This window comes from Mercenaria mercenaria, chromosome 9 (genome assembly GCF_021730395.1).
Source record: "Mercenaria mercenaria strain notata chromosome 9, MADL_Memer_1, whole genome shotgun sequence".
Lineage (NCBI taxonomy): Eukaryota > Metazoa > Mollusca > Bivalvia > Venerida > Veneridae > Mercenaria > Mercenaria mercenaria.
The window spans coordinates 77,284,446-77,311,919 of record NC_069369.1 but is presented as its reverse complement, the minus strand read 5'-3'; the positions used below and the strand labels follow the sequence as shown (position 1 = coordinate 77,311,919).

At 34.6% G+C, this 27,474-nt stretch overlaps 1 protein-coding gene across 3 annotated transcripts in view; it reads left to right on the top strand.

The window, feature by feature from the left end:
* LOC123547536 (protein dachsous-like) overlaps positions 1-27,474 on the top strand; it is a 128,843-nt gene that overhangs the window by 47,905 nt on the left and 53,464 nt on the right. For all 3 annotated transcript variants that reach the window (XM_053551794.1, XM_053551795.1, XM_053551796.1), the window contains exons 17-30: positions 1,392-1,516; positions 2,454-2,575; positions 5,971-6,048; positions 6,966-7,139; positions 9,938-10,178; positions 11,621-11,748; positions 15,789-15,872; positions 16,642-16,812; positions 18,095-18,335; positions 19,790-19,917; positions 21,967-22,044; positions 22,859-23,017; positions 24,174-24,408; positions 24,682-24,806. In XM_053551794.1, coding sequence (XP_053407769.1) covers positions 1,392-1,516; positions 2,454-2,575; positions 5,971-6,048; positions 6,966-7,139; positions 9,938-10,178; positions 11,621-11,748; positions 15,789-15,872; positions 16,642-16,812; positions 18,095-18,335; positions 19,790-19,917; positions 21,967-22,044; positions 22,859-23,017; positions 24,174-24,408; positions 24,682-24,806 — 2,089 coding nt within the window. The remainder of the gene's footprint in view (positions 1-1,391; positions 1,517-2,453; positions 2,576-5,970; positions 6,049-6,965; positions 7,140-9,937; positions 10,179-11,620; positions 11,749-15,788; positions 15,873-16,641; positions 16,813-18,094; positions 18,336-19,789; positions 19,918-21,966; positions 22,045-22,858; positions 23,018-24,173; positions 24,409-24,681; positions 24,807-27,474) is intronic.

The following is a 27,474-nucleotide window of genomic DNA, read 5'->3' as shown; positions in this document are numbered from 1 at the left end:
CATCAATTCTAACAGGCACCAAAGTTTTTATATTGCCGTTCAACATGGCAAAAGATGTAAGTTGAGTGACCTATGGAGTAACCACTTTTCTATTTTAATATTAATGATGGCTCGAAAGGAAAGTGTTAGTGTTCATTATGGCTCAAACGTCACTGTCTAACAGGGACCAAAGCGTTAATATGTCCGTTAAATTAATTAAATTTATTACAGTCTAAATGATCATTTAATAGCCAGTTAAAAGAGTACTTTAGGGCCAGAGCTGACGTTAAAAATACGTTGATTCTAAATGGACAATTTGACGTACATCACCTGAGATGTAGTTGCTTGCTAAACATTTCAAAATGCTCCTGTTAATGTCACAGTCACTTTAAAATTTCATGTGTAAAAGATCATCTGTTTATTTTGAAAGAAACTTTGATATTAAACAACGGTCTTGTGATTTTCTTGCATACCAGACTTTTCCGTAGATTTTACAGGTGCTGGAAAACTCCATCTTACATCCCGGGGTGTAAGATGACTCTCGTGCTTTATACGACGTATAAAAGACTACAGTTATGAAAGAGATATATGCAGTAATTTATATTTTATTACTTAAAACGAGATAAAAATCGAATACCTCGATAGTTCATCTTTGTTCTTCATACTAAAACGTTATTTTATGTTACGCTAGAAATAATAAAACAAAACCGGAACAAAACATTGTTATTTGTCTTTGAAACGCCATGACTTCTTTCCTGTTGATGGACGTTGATTTCCCGCGCTTTGTTTAAATACGCTTCGTTAAGAAAAGGTGCTATAAAGAAAGTCATCTGTTTGACTTTATTTTAACTCTTGTTTCTTGGATATGGCATGCAAGAAAAAGATTCTATCACTGGCTGTAGGTGCGGATGGGAATATCCGGCTCTCGGGTAGCTGATTACGCGCTAAGCAGTTGCCCTCCATCTGCATCTACTACCAGTGAAAGAAACCTATATTATTGGAATGTTTGTATAAAGTTTAAGTACAAATAACGATAACTCTTTGTTTTATAGATTATAAGATTATATCCTGCACGCATCATTTTGACGTCCCCATCATAAACAAATCAATAAAATTTCTTATGCTTGGAACATACAAAGTATACATCATTTGTAATAAAATTCTACGAATTGAAACTAGCCGATTATAAATTTTGTTTAGTGTATTTGTTTTCAATTTTCTTGGCTTTTTGTTGTAACGAGAAATTGACAATTGTTTATGTGAACCTGAAAAAAATGTACCACAGGCGATATGGCTTTTCAAAAGTTTTCTCTTGCATAGATACCCATGTACGGTCTTTAGAATTAGATGGTTTCACATTTAGAAAGAGTTAAAGACCTGATCTTTATTTATGAACTTTTATATATTTTCAGAGTAATACAACAAAGGCTCTGTTTGAAGTAGTTGGGGATAAACTAAAGGTCAAAGCTGATGTTAATACAACCGTTTTTGATTTTGACACAGATAATGCTGTAATTGAATACTCAATTATTCTAGGGTAAGTTGTCATTATTTTAAGAGGGAAAGGCTAATTTGCATCAAAACATACACTTAATGTTTGTATCACACAGAATAAATTGCAGATCTTCTTTTCCGACAGATTCGATAGAAAAGTCAACGTACACTTTCGGATGATTGAACAGCATTATGCAATTTTTAAAGCGTACATCAAATTTCATTTTCTTTGTTTTATATGACGGGAGATAGACAGTTTTTTTACACTGATATTTAAGCTACATTCATTTCTTTCTGGGCAAACGTTTATACAACAATAAATACAGGAATGTAGAACCTTCCATATTCTATGTTCTATTCAATATTCTATGTAGAACCGAGTATATTTGGGAAAGAAAAATGTTATTATTATAATGATATAAGATTCAAAGACGATGCTTCGTAAGGAATTATTCGTCACAATCTGGTAAGATGAACAAATTTATTCAAATTTTAATGTTTTGGTGCACTCCATTCATCAATTCGGAATAAGTTCAGGACGCGCTTTCGGAAGCAACGGATGGAATGTATTGCTCCTGAATCAAATTGGAAGACCTAGTTAAACCTGTCTGCTTATATCTTTAGTAAATGAAACGGACGATATTTGACCATAGTTTCCTTTTCAGATAGTTGTAACACTGGATCACTGTTCGCTCTTACATGAAATATTAATAATAAGTTAATAATCAAATGGGGTGATGATAGCACTGACTTTGATTCTGACAAAGTAAATGCTGTCACTGTAAATCGCATTTAGGCTTTTAGTCTAATTGAAGTTGTCATTATTTAATCTGAAAATGTGTGCAAAGCTTGTTTGGAAGAAAAATAGCTATCTCCACAAATAATAGTTCCACTAAAAGCAAAAACAGTCAATATAGTCCATCTCGCGAATATTCAGGCTTTTTTGAAAAATAAAACGCATGACACACTTTTATTTTCAGAGTTAGTGACGGGGCTTTTACAACCACCTTAACAACAACTATTAGGGTAGAAGACGACAACGATAACGCTCCTGAATTTTCTGGCGATACTACTGCTTATATTCTTGAATCATCACCTGCAGGTTTGCTTGACAGATAAAATAAAGTGCGACTATCGTTACAATAGGATTATTATAACAGTGGCTTGATTGGGGATGTTGTATTCTGCTGGACTGGATTTTGTCTGACCGCGTTTTCCGCGCCTCGTGTCAATCCGACCTGTCAAAATGAGAGCCGAATACAACTTCCAAGTTATAGGCTATTGTTATAATAATCGTTTTATTATAATCCTACTTTTTCTTTGTTGTCTTTTCGCAAAATTGAATAAATACACATCTGCAACATATAGCTATATGTTAAACTAGCGCAGGAATATACGAGGGGTGTTCCAAAAATAATGTCATTTGTGTTTTATTTCGCGGAAATCGTGTCATGTGTACACAAAACCACCTCGTGTCGATAGAACGATCACTGAATCGTAACATAGGTAAATATCGCGCTCACACGTTCACTGACTTTGGTACAGTGTACATTGCTTTATAGCGTATTCATTACACTTTACACAAAATGACTGGGAAAAGAGCTGAAAATGTGCTTGAAATTAGGGCCTACATAAAAGAAAGGTCGCTACTCGGCATGAAGCTTGTAGATATTCACCGTGAGGTGTGCGACATTTATGGGGAAGATCAAATGTCTCATAGGACTATTTGTAGGTGGGTAGCTAAATTTAGGACCGGACAGCAGCAACTCAAAGATGCTGCTCGCACAGATCGTCCTGCAACAACTACGTCGAAAGGTAACATCGAAAAAATCCTCAATTTGCTAAAAAAGGATGCCCGATTCACCGTAAGGCAATTGGCCCGACTGACAAACTTGTCGTTAGCACGAGTTCATGGAAATTTGAAAAACACCTAAAACTTAGAAAAATAAATGCAAGATGGATACCCAATTTGTTAACAGATTAACAAAAGAGGACCCGTGTAACAATGGCAAAAAAACTTCTGAACATGTACCTAAAATACAGCAAAAAGGTTTTTGATAATATAGTTACTGGTAATGGAACCTGGGTTTATTATTTTGAACCAAAGCGGAAGTATTCCAACCGAATTTGGGTCACCAAAAATGCGAGACGCCCAAGTATTGCCAAACGAATACGAACGGTGAAGAAGGTTTTGTATGTATTTTTTTTTTCACTCATAAGGGTCCAATCATTCAAATTCCGGTACCAAAAGGCAGTACGGTCATAGGAAAATTCTATAAAAAAAAGTTGTTTTAAGAAAATTGAAGAACTACTACAAAGGTCGCCGCCCCAAAACAGGACTTAAGTACCTCCGACTTTTGCATGATAATGCACCCGCTCACAAGGCACGCATTGTGACCGAGTTTTTGGAGTCAGAGGTTACCGTCCTTCCACACCCTCCGTTTTCGCCAGACCTGGCCCCCCTGTGACTATTTTCTGTTTCCAAACTTAAATATCATCTGTCTCGAAAGAGATACAAATCGAGAAATGCCCTTGGATCTGCAGTTTATCAGTATCTGATGGGTGTTCCCATAGAAGAGTATGAACAATGCTTCCAAAAGAGGTTTGACCGGCTCAAAAGGTGTATTCAGGCTGACGGAGAGTATTTTGAAGGGCAGAGCAAGTTAAAATGATCAGAACATTTGCAGTATAGGAGAACCGATGCAAGTGACATTACTTTTGGAACACCCCTCGTATATTGCAAGCACTGAGTGCCAATGTGCAAAAACCGTGTAAATATTGACTGCCACCCGTCCAAAAGCGTTATTGTTTCGGAGCATTATTTTTATAGGAATTATGGTACAAAAGTAAAAATATCAAATCTCATTCATAAATGCTTTCAGGTACTTTAAGATTTAAACGTATTTTTGATCACAGCAGAATCTCTAATCTGAGAAAAGTTCTCTTCTAAACTATCTAAAAAAATGTGAAATAAAGAAAAAGTCATCCACGAGTCGGGAATCGAAACCGGACCGAAGCGGCAAGCGTTCTTGACCAAAACACCACAGAGGAGCAAGTTCTTATCAATGCTACGATATAATTTTTATAGTTAAGGCAATTTACCTCCGGAAAAAAACGTTTTACAAGTTTAAAAATGGAAAAAAAAAAGAAAAACAACAAATCCTCATTTGTGTCTAAAGGCTTTCTAAATAAAATTATAACCCCCGAACGTGATAATCACATATCAGAAAATGCATCTCAGGTTAAATATAATTTTTTTTAACTTCCACTTTCACTTTAAAAATGTTGAAAGCAAGGCTCTGATTAGTGAACTTGAGTCTCAATAGCCTGTCCTCAGGTCCAGTGCGTAGCGTATGAGTTGATTTATTCAGACAGGCAGAATTTCCAGAAATTGGTCGCCAACCGTTAAACGCTGACAATTTGAATTATGATATAATCGCTCCTGCTACATACTATGGACATCCTATGATAAAATGTTTGGATACATGCATTCCTAAAAATCCGTTTTATTAAATGTTTATAAGCCACGTTATAAAATTGCGATGTAAGGGCCTCCTGGCAGTTTTAGTGGCCTCCTGACAATTTTAAGTGCATCTTTGCAATTGTAAAGGCTTCCAGTCCGAATGGTTTGAGTCACTGACTTCCAGTCATTTGCAGCTCACAGCTGTTTGTTCGAAAACTCGCTTGGTTTGTAGAATCATTCCATGTTATGTGTGGAAGTCTTCCAGCTGGCTTACAAATGCTATTTGTTCTACCCAAGTCCCCGATAATGGCTGAAACATTAACCCTAAGTCTTCCTCTATCACTGAACCTGTGTCGGTGTGACGTTTAACACAACAGCTGATCTGATAAAAATGTGGCATATGTTACTGCGCAGAGCAATCTTTATTAATAGTATATTAATAAATTAATTCAGCTTTGTCAGATTAGAGTTCAATACAACAGAGATACTGAGAATTCAAGATGCGATGGCTAAACTATATGTAGGACGCAGTCTCTGCTTATATTTTCCCGAAATACTCAGTCAGCACGCTAACATGTTTACGGTTAAGTTTTGCTATTTCATTTAAACGTGAGCATTTAAGTTTTGAGAAAACGGGAATGAAGGAATCAGTCCTGTATATTACATTTAAACCAGAACTATTAACATTCGCCCTATTTTTTTTAACTGAAAATTGAGAACATCAAAATGATAGTCGCCAAATTAATAACAAAATGTATGCAGTTTCCTATAAAATCTTGTTTACAAGTGGAAAGAAAATATAATATAAGATATGACTTTTTTCATCAGAGTTCATGCGAAATGAAACGACATAGTGGAATCGGCAAAAAAAACATGAATCGCTAGCGCAAACCCGAGTATACTACTGTGTTTGATTGCGTTCCAAACTTCCGAAGAATTTAATTTTATTAAAGGCGCATCATTTGATGCTACATGACTTGATACTATTGTTAAATAAATATATAATTATATACAAAGTTTTATCCATTCAAAAGGTACCAGAGTTTTGAATCTGACAGCGACTGACAAAGATAAATCGGCGGAATACAACAATGTTACATTTTCTTTATCTGGTAAGTAGTATTTTTTGATATACCAGTATTAAGAAATCATCGTAATGACTATTGCTTTTAGCCTAACAAGGCATCCATTTAATTACTTGTGGTGTTTCAATGAATTTTGTCAGCGATTGTCTTCCATAGAAAACATTGTACCAAACGTACTATTTTCTTAGATACTAGATCTAGTCCTTGCAAAGAGTGTAAAACCATCACAGGCAAATTCTACAAAATAAAGTATGTAAAATCAGTTATCAAACAAATACGAAAGTAAAGTTTTGACAAGCATACAGCTTATTCATGATATCAAATTTGCCCACAAAAAGCAAATTTTACAGTCTTTCTTTAGAACAAGAAAATGTTATTCAGGTTGAGCTCCTACCTAATACTCCTTATCTAAGTCCATGTGACTTTTTCTGATTTCGTCTTTGAATGAAAATGCTCCAGGTAAACGCTATAATACATTGAAGGGGGTGGGGTGGGGGTGTTTGGGTAAAGGGCAGGGAGCCCGAATAATTTGACCAATTAAGGTAATTGTCATAGCAATCTTTTGACAGCGAGACAATTTAGCTGTGTCCTGCAGATTTTTAGTTGTTTTTGACGCACAACTTGAAAAAAAAACAACAACAAATAAAAAACATTGTTTAAAGTTTCATGGAACTGGGTTTGTTATAGGTCGGCTGATTTCCAAATGCGTGCCCCCCAATCTAAATATGCTTCCTACGTGCCTGCCTGTAGAGTTGGGATGTACCTACTTTACCATTAATTTACGTCATTAGACCGCATAACATAGATCATTTTAGAGAAACCACTTTCAATGGATTACTATCTAGGATGTACTTAATTTAAGTGCTTCTTCTATTAGTTCTTGGTAACGATTGAAGAAAACATTTTCAATAAATACTTATTTTTCTATTTTTAACACTTTACAGGAGCCACAAAGTTTGAAATCGGTGGAGATAACAGAGATGTTATATTAGTAGCAAACGGGGCAAGTTTTGAGTATGAAACAAAATCTTCCTATACTCTGACAATAACTGCCTCGGACAACGCACCGGAAGAGGCCAAAACAACTGACCTAAATATAAGCGTCAGCATAACGACAGGTAAGTCGGCGATATAAATGACTGGAAGTGTGAATAATTCTAGAAAATATTTGTTCTCTTTTTTACAATAGTGTTGGTAGATTTTTGTCTTATCTTTGTATCGTGTAAGTATCAACATTTTTATACTGTTTTCAAGCGAAAGGTTGATATACAACGATATATTTTATTCAGAAACACTCTCTTTCCACTGTACAATGCATATTTTGTGTTATCACTGCAACAGCGTATTTATTTTTACATTTATGATTTTCCTTTGTTCTTTACTTCAAGATAACTACTTTAAATCATCTGAATGAAATTCGTTAATATTCGATGCCGTATAAGATGGCACTGACAGGGAGTTTCGAGCGCAAAAACAAGGACTTTATGTTACAATTCTTTAATTTTCACTTTTAAAGTATTTTTTACATTTGTTTAAGACAACTTTTACACTGCATTTGAGATTCTAATGATTTTATGCAGCTTGTTTAGACATCTTCCGCGCAGTCAGTTCAAACCAGCCTATATTTACCTTTATTACCATAAACATTTATCGTGGAATTACGAGGAATGGCGTGATAGTCGAGATATTTCAACCATTTAACGAGGCCGACAAGTACTCTCTATTTGCTTGATACTCGATATATATTGTACAAATATTCACTGACATAGAAAACAGTCTCCGTTTACTTGATAGTTGAAACATTTCAACCACTCTCTATCACAGAAAAGTGTAGCCTACTCTTTTTGCATAGTTGATATATTTCAATCATTCACGTAGAAACTTTAAACGTAGTTGACACATTTCATTTATTTACTGAGGAATACAAGTATACTCTATTTGCATGTTAGTTGATATATTCAATCATTTACTCATATACTTTACACGGTAGTTGATAAATTTCATTCATTTACTGAGGCAGACATGTATACTATATTTGCATGTTAGTTTATATATTTTAATCATTCACTAACGCTGACTTTACACGGTAGTTGGAGCATAGAGGATATCTGTTTGTTTCGGTGTAAGATCGAAAGATATTTCGCTCGTGAACATTAAAATTAACATTTTCACGAGTGGCTGTGCCACTCGTGAAAATATTTAATCTCTAGGTGAAATATATTTCGATCTTACATTGAAACAAAATTTCTTTTTTATTTTATGTGTTTTCAATTGTTTTAAACAAATTTTATCCATTTTTCCCGTACAGCTTCGAGTGCATAGCATCATTACGTCATGCTTTCATGACGTCATGATATCTATGTAGAAAATATGTCAAATAATTCTATGACGTATGACGTTTCAAATTTCTTCTAGATTTTTGTGCAGTGGAACGTATATCTTAATTATCCTTTAAGAATTCACATTCATATGTACCTTTAATGAAGTATATTTTGCAGCGAATTTACGATTATGTATAGTTTATATTCATTCGCATTCAAGTAAAATTCCATACCAGTCAGAATATGAATAATATTTTCACTGTTTGAAGCAGTGAAAATATCAATTTTATTTCACTGATAAATTTCAGTATTTCAATGGAAAGCATAAAATAAAATTCATCCATTCACAAAAGCAGACAAGCAATTTCTATTTGCATGATAGTAAACTTATTTCAACCATTCAATGACGCGGAGAAGTATACTGTTTTAGCATTATTGTTGATATAATGTGTCAGGCATTATCAGAGGCAAACCAGTATTCTTTATTTCCATGATAATTAATATATCAACTCAACTCAACTATTTTTTAATTTCAACCCAGGTACATTTTCAAATACAGCAAGGGCATAAAACAAAACGCTTTCTATTTGATATACTGACAGTGGTTCCGAAACAAGATAAAAATTTCATATTTAGAAAGAAATTATACGTTCCACAATGGATAACTAGATCTTTAACAAAAATACGCTGTTCTTTGGCGGGGAGGGGGAGAGGGGGGGGGGGGGGGGGAGAGAGAGACTTAAAATTATGAATCCAGCTACGCTCGTGATCAAATGGATTTTCCAAAAGTAGTTCCTGTTCTAAATAAAGATTGGAGACTTTCACTGACGCAGACAAATATTTTCTGATTGCCTGATAGTTGGCCAACAATTCAGTGGCGCGTAAGGTATAACTTATTTGCATGATTGTTGATATTTTTTAACCATCAGCTGGTACATATTAGCACTTTCTATTTTCACAACTTTTAGAATATTTCAACCATCTTTTATTTTTCACGACTATCATTACTTAGACAAAGAAGTATTTTCTATTTTTACGATCTTTGATATATCATTTCAACCCTTCAGTTCAGTCATTCACTGAGATAAAGATGTACTATCTATTTGTACATTTTTATTTATATCAATTCTTCAGTTCAACCATTCTCTTTTTGTACGATTTTTAGTCCTTCAGTTGAGACATAGAAGTATTATCTATTTGTACGATTTATGATATATTTCAATCCTGTACACGTACAATCAAGCATTCTGTATTTGTTAATACAGATTACTGAGACAAACAAATTAATCCCTATTATTTCTGTTTATATAGCTGCTATTTTTATATAGAGATAAAAGGCAAGTTAATATCCTATCTATCCTATTACTGTAAACATACATTTCTTGCATGACTCATGCAGTATGTAATGGGTCTATTTTTACGGAACCAAACTCTCTGAAAAGTTAAACATGACAGTCATTATAGCTCATACGTCTGAACCTCACAATATCAGTCGTGTTGTGTAATAGGCATGAAGGTCGCCATGAAACTTTTCCTTTTACATATATTTGTATTGTTTTCTTTTTAAATGTCAATTCTTTGCGTTTTTCTTTCAGATCCAAAGTTTAATAAATTAGATTTTGCAAAGACGGCATCTGTCGATGAAAACGCTACAGAAACAACAGTGATATATGTTTTAGATGTCACTGACAAAGACGGTACTGGCACATTAACAGTTTCAATTTCCGAACAACCGTCACCTGAGATGTTTAGATTAGATGGACAAAGCCTTAAGCCCAAATCGGGAGCGGCTTTTGATGCCGAGGGGGATAAAACGTCATACCAATTAAAATTTAAGTGAGTTTCAACTCTTATTACAGGCGAATCGTAGCGTTCCTTTTTATTAACGTGACCTATATGAAATTTTACGTACATATTATATTGGTGTGTCACGTCATTTATGACGTCATTAAATGTGTACTGTCTTCATAAAATAAATAGTTTTAACATTAAGGATCTTCACGTTTGGCATGTCAAACGTTGCTAAATTATATATATATGTAATTATTATTGTATGTTTGTAATTGTTATTCAATGTCGTGTCATTCATTTGCTATTGTTATTGTATATGTCGTTATTCTTATTGTATGTTCGATATTCTTATCGTAAAAATTATTATTGTTATTCTATAATGCGTTATTTTTATTGTAATTTGATATTGTTATTCCTGTTCTACGTCTTACCATTGTTATTATATATGTCGTAATCCTTATTGTATGTTAGACATTCTAAAGGTGAAAGTCATTATTGTTATTTGTTATTGTATCCATCATTCCGTGCGCAATTTTGTGTCCGGTCCATAACTCTGTCATTAATTAAGGGAATACAATATTACTTGGCACTGATGTTTCTCATAATCAGATAACATGACATGCACAGAATTAGGGCCCCTAGCTCAGAGATCAAGGCCACACGTGGAGGTCAAATATAAACAGGGTTTTAAAATGCAATTTAATGACCGATCCATAACTCTGTCATTCATAAACGGATTTTGATATTACTTTCACAAATGTTCCCTATAATCAGAGGACGTGCCATAAGCAAACCCGGACCACGATATTATATGTCATGACCACACTGGTAAAAGGTAAACTAGACTTTGTTTTTGTCCAAGGTCCGGAGCCTCCTTAAATAACGTTTTAATCAAAGTAGGGTCCCAGTCGCATAGTACAGATCTATAGTGGCCATGAGATTCAGTAAAACTGGTTAAGTAAACAGCATTACGTAAAATACTGTAGAAAAAAGGCGCTAAGCCCGAAACAAACAATTTGAACTGGGGTAAGGACACAGAAACCAGTACACGAACTGATGTGTGGGGTTTATTCTATTTTTTTTCCAATATACTCTTTGAGTAGTCGAATAATAAAAAGTGTAATATGAAACCAATATCTAATTTCCATTATTGCTGTTAACATTTGCTTAAAGTTACATTTTAACATATCAAATAAAAACGCTTATAACGCAGTCATTCCATCGGGTCATGTAAAGTTTTCTTTGTATCAATAAATCGTGTCGGTACAGAAAAAAACCAGTGATATTTTACGTAGTGTCGGGAATATCATCTGTATCTGTCTACAGCTTTCACCCAACCGTCGATTTCCGAATATCACTAGGCAGTTCCCTTTGTAACGTAAACAAAACATGATTCCGAAACGTTGATTAAGCTATATATGATTTTTTCAAAGTATATAATGAATCTACCAAATTGAAAACGTGAAGGTTATTACAAATATTTTCAGGGCATCAGATGGAACATACGAGACAGAGAGTGAAGTATTGACAGTCACAGTCAATGATGTAAATGACAATCCACCCGTTTTTACAGAACTTAGTCCTGAAGTGAATATTTCCGAAAAAGCAGCAGGGGGTAACATTTTAGAATGCTTTTGTTATCTAGAAATGACAGTCAGAATGTTCAAAATAGCGACTGTTGTCTAATGTTTAAAGTCATTGTCTTATCCTGTTGTTTTGTCCTGATGTGTAAGCTTTGAGTGTGTGTGTGGTGCACGCGTTTGCGTGCTGGGGGTTCGTTTTGAGGAGGCTGCGCTTTTGGTGCGTGGCACTCCCTGTTTGATATTTTTCTTTGTTTTTATGAACTATACAATCAAACACTTTCTGTATTAAGCAAGTCTTGTCTAATAAATTAAGTGCATGCTAGTTTTATAATATTTGGCAATCCGTACAACCATTTAAGAATAGATGCATTTTACTTATAATAATTCTGAATCTTCAATTCAAATATCTTAAATACCAAGATGAACTTAATTACAAGTTCATGCTTTACCATCTTTTCCTCATTCTTTTTGTGTGATCTGTCTTGATTGTTTCAAATATTATATATTTCATTGTTTGCTTAAGATTCAGATTAAGGAAGGTCAGTGATGATGAAATAATCATCGGAGGGGCACCTTGGGTCTTCCTAAAACTTGAAAGGTGGAAAGTCGCAGTTTGACTTAAGTTCAGTCAGTGCGACATTAAACTCTACAAAAAGATAGGGTTCAAGGTAGACTTCGGTTTCGCTAAAATCATATTAAAATCATTAATAAAAATATTTATACATTATATACAAGTTCACATATTAGCTTCAGTAACCCCAAGCTTCGTCCACACTAAGTAGAGGCCACAGTTCAGCTCGTGTCAGTCTTCAGAATACTTTTTTCGTCTCTCCATACTACAAATTGTCAGTCGGATGATATCCTTACCCACCCTAGTTTCTTCGTCACCAAAAATGAAACCCTGGCTTTCAAATCACAATTTAAGTACAGAGATTTTCAGTTTTTAAGTTAACAGACGAGACAGGAATAACAAGAAAGGCGGAGGTGTTTTATTCTTGTCCGTAATGACCTACAGAGCTTAGAACCAGAAGAGCTTAAGTCAGACTGCGACAGTAAGATGATATGGATTCAGTTCACAGTAACTGGGAGCAGCCACCTATATGTAGGTGCATTCTACCGTCTACCGAATACTGTCCAGCCTTGATACCAGCATCTCCTTTATACCATCAAATGTGCATATTTGGTTGAGCGGGGATTTCAACCTGGGCGATATTGATTGGAATACCAACTCGGCCAAGAGATCTTCCTCCAAACCAAGACTCTGTAACCACCTTCTCTCTATAGCAAACGACAGTTTCCCCCACTTACTTGTAACAGAACCAACCAGAGTGACCGAAACTTAAGAAAGTATCTTGGACTTATTCTTTACCAATAATAATTCCCTAGTTAAAAAGATCCAAGTGATACCTGGTATCTCTGACGATGAGGCGATCTACATAGAAGCCAGTCTCCGCCAAAATTGATATAAAGGATGGACTGCGCAAATTCTGCAGAGACATGCTAGACCCCAATCATTGCCTACGGACTCATTATGGTCAAACTTCAAGGTATGCTCTCAATCCGTCATCAGCCAATCACAACCTTGGATAAACAAGGTCAGACAGGCAATTAGAAACACTTCAGCAATCTTCACACGTATGAAATGCTCAAAGAAATAATCCGACATTAAGAACTCCAAACTATGGCAGTTCGAAGCTCAGAAGTTTGAGGACAGTCCTACCATTCATCAGTCAACAATTTAATTGAACCTGAATCAGATATAACAAACAAACCATCCAAGCAGAAACGTTTTTGGTCCTTCATTAAATCACTCTGTAAAGATAACACTGGAATTTCACCATTCAGATACAAAGGACGGACTTTCAACAACACTGGCGACAAGTCAAATATTCTGAATCGGCAGTGCCAGTCCGTCTTCACCCAAGAAGAACCTAGCGAAGTCCACATCCCCGCAAGTACCCCATACCAACCAATACCAGAGATCACAGTGACCACAGAGGGCATTGAAAAACTCCTCCGGAACACCAACCCTGGCTAAGCAATTGGCCCCGTCCAGATTTCAGCCCATTTTTTGAAAGAGTGTGCGGCAGGGCTAAGCCCGACCCTTGAAACCATCTTCAACAAATCTCTGCAAGAAGGTATAGTTCCAGTTGACTGGCGTCATACCGACGTTACGGCTATCTACAAGAAGGGCGCACGAAAAGATCTTGCAAACTACAGACCCGTGTCTCTAACCAGTTTTTGTTGCAAACTGCTAGGACATTGTATCGCCATACCTTAAAAACATCTAGAAACACACAATATTCTGAACGACTGTCAGCATGGGCTCAGAGCCAGGCGGAGGTGTGAGGCACAAATCATCACCCTCTTTCATGAGCTGTCGTCTTCAATGGACACCGGGAACCAGACTTTAAACCGAGCTCCACATGGACGCATACTCCAAAAGATCTACCATTACGGAGTCAGAACCAACACATATAGCCGGATGATTTCATTTCTATCCAACCGGTTGCAACAGGTTCTGGCATCGAAAAGAGTCCCTGCCCTTAGCGGAGTTCCACAGGGCTCTGTCCTTGGGCCTCTTCTCTTCTTGATGTTCATTTACGAACTTCTAGACAATCTCACTTCATGCACCAGACTATTTGCTGATAAAGCCATTTTGTATCGGCAAATCCACTCTCAACAAGACCAACTCTTTCTTTAAAAGGACCCGAGTAAACTCGCAAGATGGGAATATAAATGGGATATGGAGAACCAAAGAAATGCAGCTACCTCAGAATAAAGAAAATCTGTAACCCTCTCATATCAGCTAAATGACGTCGCCCTAGCAGAAGAATCATCAACTAAGTATCTCGGTATAGACATCCAATTTAAACAAGCTTTATTTGTCGTTTTCTTTGGTATTCTTCGACAGAAACTTAAACAAACGCCGATGGCGAGATCAAATTTAGAGTATTGCACAGTAGCATGAAATTCATATCAGAAAATAAACAAGATCAGTTCGAAAGGTACAGCATCGAGCCCCCCGATTTGTACCGAATAGTTGTCATAACACAAGTAATGACTTCTCAATGCTTGATGAACTTGACTTGGAAACTCTAGAAGCAAGGCGGACCAAACTTCAACTCACATCCTTTACAAGATTACTTTTATTTACACTGTCCCATGTCTTTGGAACATGGTGGGGTAAGAGTGAGGTTGGGTGCGCACCATAAACCGGTTTAAGCTCCCCTGTGGTGTTTTTGCCACTGACCGTTCCAAGGCGGTGCCCCACTGTGTTCCTTTGTTTGTTCGTTTTGTCCTTGTGTGTTGACTTTGTGTGCGCGCGTGTGTGTATGCTTATTGTTCGTCTTATCCTTATGTGTTGGCTTTGAGTGTGTGTGTGTGTTGTTCGTTTTGTCCTGATGTGTAAGCTTTGAGTGTGTGTGTGTGTGTGTGTGTGTGTGTGTGGTGCACGCGTTTGCGTGCTGGGGGGTTCGTTTTGAGGAGGCTGCGCTTTTGGTGCGTGGCATTCCCTGTTTGATATTTTTCTTTGTTTTTCTGTCACAACTTAATCGACATACATGCAGATGCATTCCTCAGGCAAATGACTTACATGACCAGAATCAGGCACCAGATTCAGTTCCAATTTTTACCAACCAGCCAACAATAAGTTTAAATACAGCTTCCTCCCGAGAGCCATCCGCCGGTGGAACGCACTACTAGTCTTTGTTGGTGAGGCTCCTTCTATCTACCCAACCCTTCTAAATGGGGACTTTCCTCTAGTTTTTGTATTTTCAAGTATAACACTTCTAAGCAACGCCGGCGGGGACATTTCCCTGGTAGCGCCATGCAAGCCGGAGAGGGCAGCACGTATTGTCCTTTGAGGAATATCACAACTCGGCTATATTTTAATCTTATTTCCTTAGTTTTACTATCTCGAACTTCTCCGAGTGTTTTCATACTTAACTTTCTATTTCTCCTTTATCTTTTATTCTTGCGCACCGTGATATAATGGTCAGGTTTGACAGCATGTAGACATGACTCCATGAGCTGCACCTTTTTTGTATACAAATGAATTATTTAATTACAGGAACTATAGTATATGACGTGAATGCAACTGATGCTGATGTTGGTAATCCTAATAATACCATGAAATATAGTATGATGGAAACTGGTATGTTTCATTAATATATCTGATATTTTAAGCAAAAATACCACAACAGTGATTTTCATTTATAAATCATTGTTTAAAAAACAGATGCAAAGGCTTTATATCATAAGAACTGTTAATATAACTTGATATTCACATTCATAATACATTTTGAATGGAGAGGAAATAATTGTTTAATTTCGTATATAAAGAATTCGACGCTAAAATTTCAAATAGAATAATTGACGATAGCTTTAAGTAATTTTAATCTTAAGGTAAAGTACCATGTTAATTCGATACGACTGTTTGATTTTTAATTGGTTTTAACAACGTTTTAATTAAAAACTAGGTATTGTATCTTTTTCCGGAAAGCGAAATACTCTCAAACGTGGGCGGGTCTTTTAGGCTGTTCTATTTACAAATTGAAAAGACTTACATCCTGACATTTATCATGATTTTCTATGTATAATATTATATATTTATGTAATGAACACTATCCTTTTGCGTTTATACGGGTATAAACCACATCGGGATTTCATTCAAGAATAAGAAGTCCCAAAGTTATTTATACCCGTATAAACGCACATAAAGTAGTTCCATCCAGCAATATTAAAAATTAACTTGACGTCTCTTTTCCTTTCATTTTGAAAAGGCTATAGATATCTCTAGACTTAATAATAGCTAGGGTATTGCTGTGCATATCCCCAACACTCTTTTAGTAAAATTAGTCCTCCTTCGATATGTCGAAGAAAAGTTATTTAGTTCAAGCTAGTGTTTTTATTCCTCTTTAAAGACACCAGCCACTTTAGAATAGACACTGACAGCGGGATTATTTATGTGGAAGAGGATGCGACTTTGGTCTATTCTAGTAAAGCCGAATACAAACTCGTTGTTACCGCACAAGATGGTGATGGACCTACAGATAATTCGGCCAAAACAAATGTAACAGTTAGACTCCACACCCGTAAGTTAAATTATGTCGTCTCAAGTTATCGGTTCCTGCTTGTTTTTAAATATCTCTATTTAACGAAACCTCCGAAGAGCGATCACACCTGTATAATGACAGATATTTGCAAGCTTGTATCAACTAAAGTAAATGTCTTTCATGTAACAGATACATGGGTGAATGATATATGTGTAGCTAACTAACAGACCTGAATGTTGTGATATATATTTAATCTTTCACTGATGCACGCAAGTACAATCTATTTCCATGATAGTTGATACATTCAGTAACATTGATAAGTATCCCCCATTTGCATGAAATGTGATATATTTGAACCATTCACCGAAGCAGAAAAATATTCTCCATTTTCATGATTGTTAATGTGTTTAAATTATTTAGAAACACAAACGTATTCTTTGTATCTTTCTTCAACATTTCACAGACACAGATAAGTTATTCTATTTTTGCATGATTGTTGACATGGTTTACTTTCGCTGACTCAGACAAGTATTCTCTGTTTGCGTCATATCTTTTTCAATTATTCAACTAGCAAGACAGGCAATCTCTGTTTGCTTGTCCTTTAGTTTATACCGGTTATCCACTGACGCGGACAAGTATTCTCTAGTCGAATGATAGTTGATGTATATCAACCATTTACCGAGGCAAACAAATAGCCTCAATTTGCATGATTGTTGATATATTTCAACTAGTATTCTTTATTTGCCTGACTGTTGATATATTTCAACCATTAGTATGGACAAATAAATACCGTCCATTTGAACAATAGCAAGGCACTAAGACGAAGGCGTATTCTCGATCTGCGCAATTGCCATTCACCGAGAAAAACATGTATTCGCTACTTACACCCTTTCAGGGGTTTTTTTTCGTGTTTTTTTTTCACATGGACAAACAAGCATTTTCTAATTGATATAGTTCAACCATTTACTGATAAAAACAGATCAAGACAGACTAACCCATCCTTTTTATTTATATCACTGCTGTTTTGATGTAAACATGAATGGCAATTTATTATCCTTTAACTGTAAACATACATTTTTCTGCATGACTAACGCTGGAGACATGTAATGTTTCTATATATACGGAACCAAAATCTCTACAATTTAAACCATGACAGCCATTCTATTATATGCATTTGAGCCTTATTTCAATCTTGGTGTGTTTTGTTGTTGGTTTGAAAGTCGCAACGATTTTATGTAACGTTTCCTGGGAATCCTTCCCTTTAATATCCATTCGTCTTATTTTCTTTCTTAACATGATTTGTCATTTCTTTACATTTAAGAACCAAAGTTTAATAAACTTAATTCTACAAAGAATGCATCAGTCTATGAAAACGCTACAGACACTACCGAAATATATGTATTAGATGTCACTGATGAAGATGGTTCTGGTACATTGACAATTTCAATTTCCGAACAACCGTCGCCTGAGATGTTTAGGTTAGATGGACAAAGCCTTAAGCCAACATCGGGAGCGACTTTTGATGCCGAGGGAGATACCACATCATATCAACTAAGATTTTGGTGAGTTTCAAGTGAACTCTTAGGTATCACACTCAGTCAGACGAATCGTAGCGTTTCTTTTTATAAATGTGACCTATATGAAATTCTAAGTAAATTTCATATTGATGCATTACGTCATTTATGACGTCATTTAATGTGTACTGTCTTCGTTGATGTAAGTATTTTTAACATGAAGGGACCACGTGCGCTGCTGATTAATAATTATGAATGTAATCGTGTCTTTAAAAGATTTTAAGCATAATATGCAATCGTTATTTTGCAGGGAATTATTGTTATCTGAAAACTCCGCCATAAGACTTATATCCCATTTCGTATTAATAATGAGTGATGACTATTACTTTATGCTCTATATCAATGGTGTGATGTATGAAGATAACTACATGATACTTCCGAACCAATTGTTCAACAAATATTTACTAAATGTTTCAAAATAAAATTCGTTACTTCCCTATTATTGTAGACCTAGAAACAATCTATGTTTCTTAGTCATTTCTGTCAGAAGGGATGTAAGTATCGTCTGCTCGCACCGTGTTGTCGCGTGTTTTTATCATATATTAACACTACGGCACTTCCTAATCTACATTGCGAAGGGGCGATAAACCGATGACACTATCGAAACCACCGTTAATTACAGGAATAGTGACACCGGTCGTTCTTTAAAGGTCTACCTATAAAATTCTCATGCATTCCTAGCCATTGCTAGTTCGTACATTGTAAACTGAAAACTTTCTCGCATTATTAAAATTGATTATTATATGAAAAGGGGATGGACTTTTACACGTACAATCATCTGTAACATGTGCAAAGACACACTTGTGTTTTCCGTGTTGTGCTGACTTGATTGGCTCTAGCTTGCAGATGCCAGAGTAGCAAATACGAGCTTATTATTCTCATAAATTAATCCAGAAATACCGGTTAAATTTACTGCATGCCATAACATAACTGAAATGCCGCAGAAAAACGGCGGTAAACCCAAAACAAAACAAAAATGAATCGAAATAACGCGCAGAAACACGCTCATGAACAGATGTGTGCGATTGTTCTATGTTATTCGAATCTATTCTCCGAGTGGTCGAACTAAGAAAACTGTCACTGACTTTAAAACAATTACAAAATGAACCAATGTTCAATTACATTGTATTCCAATTGAAATTTACTATAAGTTTAATTGAAGCTAATACATTTTTGTATATTAGATACAAACGCCTATAACAGAGTCATTCCATCGGGTCATTTGATAGACTTCCTAGCATAACAAAATTGGATCGGTATTAAAAGAAACAGACCGTCAGTGGTAGTTTATATAGTTTTGGGAAATTCCCTTTGTAACATAAACAAAACATGATTCCGAAACGCTAACCTTAATATATACATGTTCGACATGTTTATTTTTTTCAAAATATTTAAAGAGTCTACAAAATTGGAAACGTGAAGGATATCACAAATATTTTCAGGGCATCAGATGGGACATACGAGGTAGAGAGTGAAGTATTGACAGTCACAGTCAATGATGTAAATGACAATCCACCTGTTTTTACAGAAGTTGATCCTGTAGTGAACATTTCAGAAAAGGCAGCTGCGGGTAAAATGCTTGAAACTTGTATTGTATTTAGAAATAATTAATTGTCATCAGAATGTTCAAAGTAGAAACCTCAGTCTTACAGTCACCTATTGTTCAAAGTCATTGTCTTAATAACTATACCATAAAATATTTTCTCAACATGTATTATTTTCAATTGTTAATTCTAACAAGCTTTTCAAAATAGGTGATGCATGTTTTACTTTATAATACTTCTGAATCTTTACTTCAAGTATCTTAAATATCCAGATGAACATTACTACAATTTCATGCTACCATCTTTTCCTTTTTCTTTTGCGAGATATAAATTCATTGATTTTATTATGACTGTTTAAATCCTATGTATCTAATTGTTTGCTTAAGATTCAGATGTTTAAGGTACAGTATAACACTCGATGTGATATTGATTTCGCTAAAATCATTTATAAGGTACGAATCTTTCCGTACTTCGTTTAGAAAGTGTATAAAGAGCTAGGTTCATCGCAGCTAGCAATGTTAATGTCTACAAAATGATATAGGTTGCTAAAGGTAAAACATTTCTTAACAAACATAAGAAATAACCTATACTGAAAATATTACTTCATTTTATACGATATTCCTTGTTACCATGTATTTTTATAACATGTGTCACAGAATTTTGATGACTATTTTCTTTCAAATTAACAATACTAACAAAACATTTTTTTTCAAAACATTTGGAACACTATAAAATGCTTAAAAGACTCTTTTTTCTATCGCGACTAATTAGTTTGGCTAGTTTTTATTAACTTGTTAAGGTATTTATGAAGACCGTTCTGCAAATATATATAACCTTACATGCTTTATAAACTTTATGAAATTAGAACCTTTTAAGAATGTAAGATCTTAAATGCCGCCTTGATATGAATTTCACATACAAGTTCATATGACTCCATTTTTATTAATCGAACATTATTCTTTAAATACAAGTGTATATTTCTAGGTTATCAGATTTGTATCGAGAAATATGCACGAGTTCTGCAGCGGAAATATTGCGCGACTTACAGAGCGCAATATCATTCCGCTACAAAACTCGTACGTACATCTCGATGTAAATCGAATAATTTTTTATGACATACAGATACTACACTAATAATTATTATATAAATGATATAATTTGTTTTTAGCTTGAGTGAAATTGTGAAAATCGCCGTTAAAGAATTTTTAAACTTAAAACTGATGTCACAAACGACGTCACTCACCCGATATGAAAATTGAGCGTCAATATGGAAAAATGTTGACGTTTAAGGTTCCACTGTAACCTAACGAAGTTTATAAATGAATATGTATAAAACTCCATATCTATTGATATGAACAGTTCGGTTTATACATGTATGTATAACTCCATATTTAGTCCTAAAAATTCTTTGTTTCCGGTATCATGCTCAAAAAATTAGGATAGATAGGTCGTTTTTATTATTATTAATATTTTTACTAAGTGAGACTTTTTGGAAATTATTTTTTGTCTAAAATGAATACAAATAAGGGGGTTATGCCTTTAGAGCATCAGTTAGTTGATTTCTAACATCACTGATCATGTTAAAAGCATAGAAAGTGAAGTTTTGCAGCTTTTTGTCAAAACAAAATGAAAAGCAATATTCTCCAAACCCATAAAAACATTTAGGGTCGGGCAAAAAAAATAGGGTAGGTCGGGATACCGGAAACAAACATTTTTTTACACCTAATTAAAGTATCTGTATGAGTCACGGTGAAATAAGGGGGATCTATATACTCTCGTTTGGTTTCACATTTTTAAGGAAAACAATCAATAAAATAAACAAATTCTAATGTTTTGCGATTAAAAAAAAAAAAAAATAAAACGATAAAACGCAAAAAACTCAGTTACCATTTAATGCCGTCTTTTCAGAAACAGCTTCATATTATTCATATGAATGATGAATAACTTCATGTTTTGAACGCTTATACTGAAATTTAGTGCCTAGTTTTTAATCTAGTTGATAATTCTTTACAGAAGCAAATATGATGAAAATGACGTGCGCATATCCACATGAACTCTTCTTTCTGTAACTTCAGGTACTACGGTACTCTCTGTGACAGCTACGGACAAAGACCTAACTGATGCTAACAACAAAATAAAGTACTCAATGACTGGTAGGTTTCATAGTTTTGCACGAAAATGACTTGAAAACTAATTTGCTCCAAACTGATCAAATCATAAGTTTCTTTTTTTTTTATATAAACCAAATAGACATCATGGACAAATCATACATAATGATAGTAAAATTACAGCGAAAGCACCGCCTTAAAACTGTCAGTGACCAAAAAATTACTTGGGGAGTTTCGTGCAATTCAAAGCCTCGGTCATAATCACAGCCCGCCATTTGTGAATATCCAGAGAATGCTGTTTTGTTTTAGAGAAATAACTTCAATTCAAATGTTATGATCTTAAGATATGTAGGAGTCGCCGTTCGTGTGTTATAAGATATAGCAGCTTTGCAACATAAAATGAAATATAATTAAAATACCTTATGTCTATCATTTGTATCATTTTAAGAATAAGGTACGCCATCGCTGTATTATTCGGCATTGCGTTTTTGCATCAAGAGCATAAAAAGCAATTTAATAGAGAAAATATATGTTAATAATACCTGTCATAAAATATGTAAGAACCATAATTTTTTAATAGTCATGTACTGTACAATATCTTAGATTTGCATATTTATTAAAATCTATCGAAAATACGACAGTTTCTGTGACACCTGTTTTTTTTTGTTTTTGTGTTTTGTTTTTTTTTCTTCTTTTTTTTTTTAGGAAAATCCCTCTAGCAACAAAGAAAAGGGCTACTCAGTCTCATATCCTTTGTTGAAAGGCACCATCAGGAATAAGACATTAAGAGATGACAATATTTGTTTCATTTCATCCTAGAACTAAATATTGAGATAGATGTAACTTTCATCAATTACAGGAACGGACTTTAGCATTGACCCAGATACTGGGGACATTACAGTGTCCGCTAGTTTAAGCTATAAAACAAAATCAGAATATGACATAACTGTCACAGCAACCGACACTGGAACTCCACCAAAGAATGCAACTCAACAAGTCAAGTTTACCCTCCTCGCCGGTATGTAATTAGACTAAGTTTGTAATATAGCTGAGACCCAGTTTATCCAACTGTGATGTATTTTTTAATGTGTACTTTTTATGTATAGCCAGCCATCTACTATATGTTCCTACTACTGTGTTAAACATTCTGTATATATCCACCAAATCGACCCATATCTTTAAATAAGGTTTTTTATATTATGGTATATTTTATTATTTGTTTAATTACTGTATAGCAGAATAGTCAAAACTGATTTAGACAAAATTAAATACGTTACTGTATTGCTGGAAGATTGTTTAATAAATTATTGCGTACCTTCTTTTTGTGAAGGGAGAAGAAATCTCATTTCAGCAAAATCCGTCTACCAACTTATTAAAGATTGTTGCAAACAATGTGGGACTTTCGTTCAAACCTAATTAGTTATATGTACTTAAGGTGATGTCACGTTTTGAATTTCAGGTGAATAACAAAAAAAACAAAGAATATTCAGTTCTTTCCAGAAACCGATATGTCATGATTCAACCAAATAGTTTCCTTTGTCTGCCAGAAAGGAACAATTCTTATATCATAATATTGAGATTTGGTACCTTTATAACAGACAGTAAACTAAAACAATAGAAATTCATACGTGACTTCGGTGAGCTCAAAAAAGCAATTTCAAGCACAAATATTAATGTGGAATGTAAAGTAAGTTACACACTACAATATCCGACCAAGATACTTACAAAAACAATGCATTTGCAGAATAGAGAGATAAAAATAATTTTGACAGCTCATGAAAACTAATGACAAATTTTGACAGGTATATGATGACTCATGACCTAATTAATTTATTTCTATTATTTCTAACTTCTAGTTTAATTTTCATAAAATTGGTATTCTATATTGTAGCTAACAACTCATAAATTTAAACAATAAAATAATATATTGTTATCTCACTGTCGTATCCAACTCACGTACGAATTCCTATTGTTTCAGTCATTTGAGCAACTCACAGTGTTGCAGTCATACAAAACACATAACTTATTTTCACATAGATATTGAGGATTTGTCTAATGAGCACACATGTATTGGAAACACAATTTCAATACCGATTGTGTATTGTAATAATGCTAAACTATCTCAGCCATGACGTGTCCTTAACCACCTAGCAATTTTCTTTTTGTATTAATAGAGCCGCAGTTTGTCAACCTCACAGAACCTAAATCTAAAGATATAAATGAAAATCTGCATGCGAATGCATCAGTGTTTACAATCTCCGTCTCCGACTTAGACAACACTTGGGATGGAAATGTTTCCATTGTCAGTCAAACGCCACATGAGATGTTTAAAATAAAGGGAAATATACTGGAAACAAAGACAGATGGTCTAGATGCAGAGAATACAACAACATATGTATTGAAGTTCAAGTATGTTTGTAGATAATGAGGATGATTTATGATAATGATGATGATGATTATGATGATGATGAATGCTAATGATTTTAATACAGTGTGATAATAATGATAATGATAATAATAATAAATGTGAGTTTTATTATATTTGTCATGTATTTGGATATTAAAAGCTTTAAGCTTGCTCAGTCACTCCAAATATGGAGTACATTTTCGATTTTTCAACTGCCTTTACAAATGAACCAAATCAGTGGTTATACTAATAAATTACAAAATGTCCTGTTTAAGGGTGATGGATGGAACATTTGTTGTTGAGAGTGCAAACTTGACTTTCAATATTTTGGATCTAAATGACAATCCACCTGTCATATCTACGGTACCTAATGTCACTATAACTGAAAACATGACCACAGGTGCGTAAGTTGTTTATAGTTTGTAGAATTATTCTTCATTACTTAAAATTAAAGTAAGAAAAATAGTGTTGTAAATTATAAGTAACATTAAACAAACTGGTGTTTAAGTATTCAGTTTGTTTAATTTGGGTGTTTAAGGCGAAAAATCTTGTGCTTTTATTGGATGGCGTCTGTTGTACTAATGCGCTCTAAAGAAACAGAGTCTAAAATAGAAAAACAACATTTCTTCTTTGAACACTTCTTCTTTGAAAACTGATCTAAACAAATGAATTTGTATTAGTTTCCTGTTTGGGCTAATGAAAAAGATTTTTTATGAACAAGACAAGCCGGGAATAATTCGATCAGGAACATAAGAAGATTTAACTACCTGAAGTTTGGGATTTAAATATCCGTCTCGAGGGTAACTATTAAGGCGGTAACGAGGCTCTTGCGAGTTACCACAAAACAGTTACACGAGAGCCAGATATTTCTGTCGGCAACTTCAACTAATGAAAAATTATTTTTCTTGCATGCCATACTCTTTAACAAATAGGAGAAATGAAGTAAAACTGATGCTTGACTTTTGAGTACTATTTTATTATAGTAGCGTATGATTTTTTGCATTCATTCATAAATTCAGCACTTACAACCCGGGGTGTAAGACGAGAATTTTTAGCACCGGCAAAAACACTGGAAAATCCTCTCTGGCATGTACGACAGGATATTTCTTCTCAGTCTATCATTCATCCACTCAACACTCAACTAATGATGGCAAATTTCAATCCATCAAATTGTGCAAACAGACCCCAGGTGATCCTTCTTGCTCCATTTTAATTACTGGTAGGGTCCATGGGACAAGAAGTCGATATCTACCAAGGACAAGGGTCAGAACTAATGCGGAGACGGGTCAGAGCTTTAAAGTCAGAAAGGTTAACTAGACGGCCACGAAATGTCCCTTTCAGTCTTTTAACCACTCTTTTTCAATGCATAACGGCTGGCTATTTCAACTTTTATGGTTTAACTAATTTTGACATAAACTATTTGGCAAGGAATAAGGAGTATGTAAGGAAATGAAATGCAGAAAAAAGTCCTCAAAATATATGAGCGCATTTTTGAGATGTTGCATCTGGAATTCTAAAGTAACGTCAAATACGTATTGTGGCTGTTACTGTGGTGGCAGTTACTATAATGCAGTATTGCTCTGTTTCTGGTACACTATACATTGAATATCAGAAACATTTTATCTTAAGGTTTCTAGCAAGTACTGTATTTTTATAATCTTTGGCAAGAAATATTGGGATGTCAAAATTCAGAACATATGTATCAAAATTCAAAATACGGAACTTCAAGTAGCTATTTATAAACAACAACAACAACAAAACTCCTCGACGTTGGAGTTCAAAGGGTTTGAACAGCAAATATGTGTATCTTTAAGTCATTAACAAGAAAAACCATTCATAGGGTATTGAGAGAACAAAATTATATTCACAATGTTTCTGCAGATGCGTGCTGTACTCGAAATTCGTAAACAATTACAGTAATGAATAGATTATTCTTGAACTGCTATATTATGTAAATCATGCAAACAAAGAACTGATGTACTTATATTTTGTTTAATTGATTTTTTTTTTAGATAAATTTGCAATACATTGTTTAGTTTAATCAAAAGTCAAAAGGAAACTGCCATCAAATATCTTCTCATCTTCAGAATATGGCTTGGATTTCTTTTTGGGTCTTTTTTTTAAAGTTTTATTCTAGTAACTAAAGTTTGTAAATCATTAATGAAATTTTATGTTAGAATTAGTTTAAGGTTCGGGCATTATTTCTAGTATTATAACCGCCAAAATACAAGTATGAAACCACAGCCTCTCAACTTCTTTATTTAAAATGTTAGAAGTGTAGTCACTCAAAAATTAAGCGATGTGCTTCCCCTTTTATTGAATCTAATTGGCCATGTAATTAATTACGTGGCAGGCAGTTAGTCCACTGAGATTTAGTTTCCTTGATATATTTTTTGTTTGTTTCTTACCTTCCAAGTCATTGAGAACGGTTCATTTGCTCATTTCTAGTATGCCTTTTATATCCATTAAATGATCTGTTTGGGAGAAGTTTTATTATGTCCCCACGTCGCTGCTATCCGTACGTCCGTACGTACGTTCGCATGTACGTCCCGAAATCTTGTTTTTCTAGAGCCTCCCACAATATTAGTCTGATTTCCTTCAAGCTTTCACAGATGAACAAGCTTGATGTGCAGATGGCCATAAAGAAAGGAACTTTTGTTGTGACTAATTTACCGCAGTTATGGCCCTTTGATAGTTTCGCTATATAAAACATAGAGACAAATCCTGTGTGTCCAACTTCTCAAACACTATTGAAAGGATATGCTTAAAAGTTTCATAGATGATGGAGCTGGATGTGAAAATGACCATGAATAATGGACTGCTTTCTGTTGCTATTTTTTTTTCTAGAATGTTGACACTTTTTAATTTCACAAAATAGGCCATAGCTAAGAAATGTGACGTGTTAAACTCCTCATGCACAGTTTGAAGGAATAGATTCAAAGATGCTCACATTCACAACCTTATCTTAATATGACTATAAAGGATGGCACAGGATAGGGGGCATCCGTGTTCTATGAAAATAGTTGTAGTTAACATTTTGCGGTTACTGTGGAGCTTGGTGGGGATCC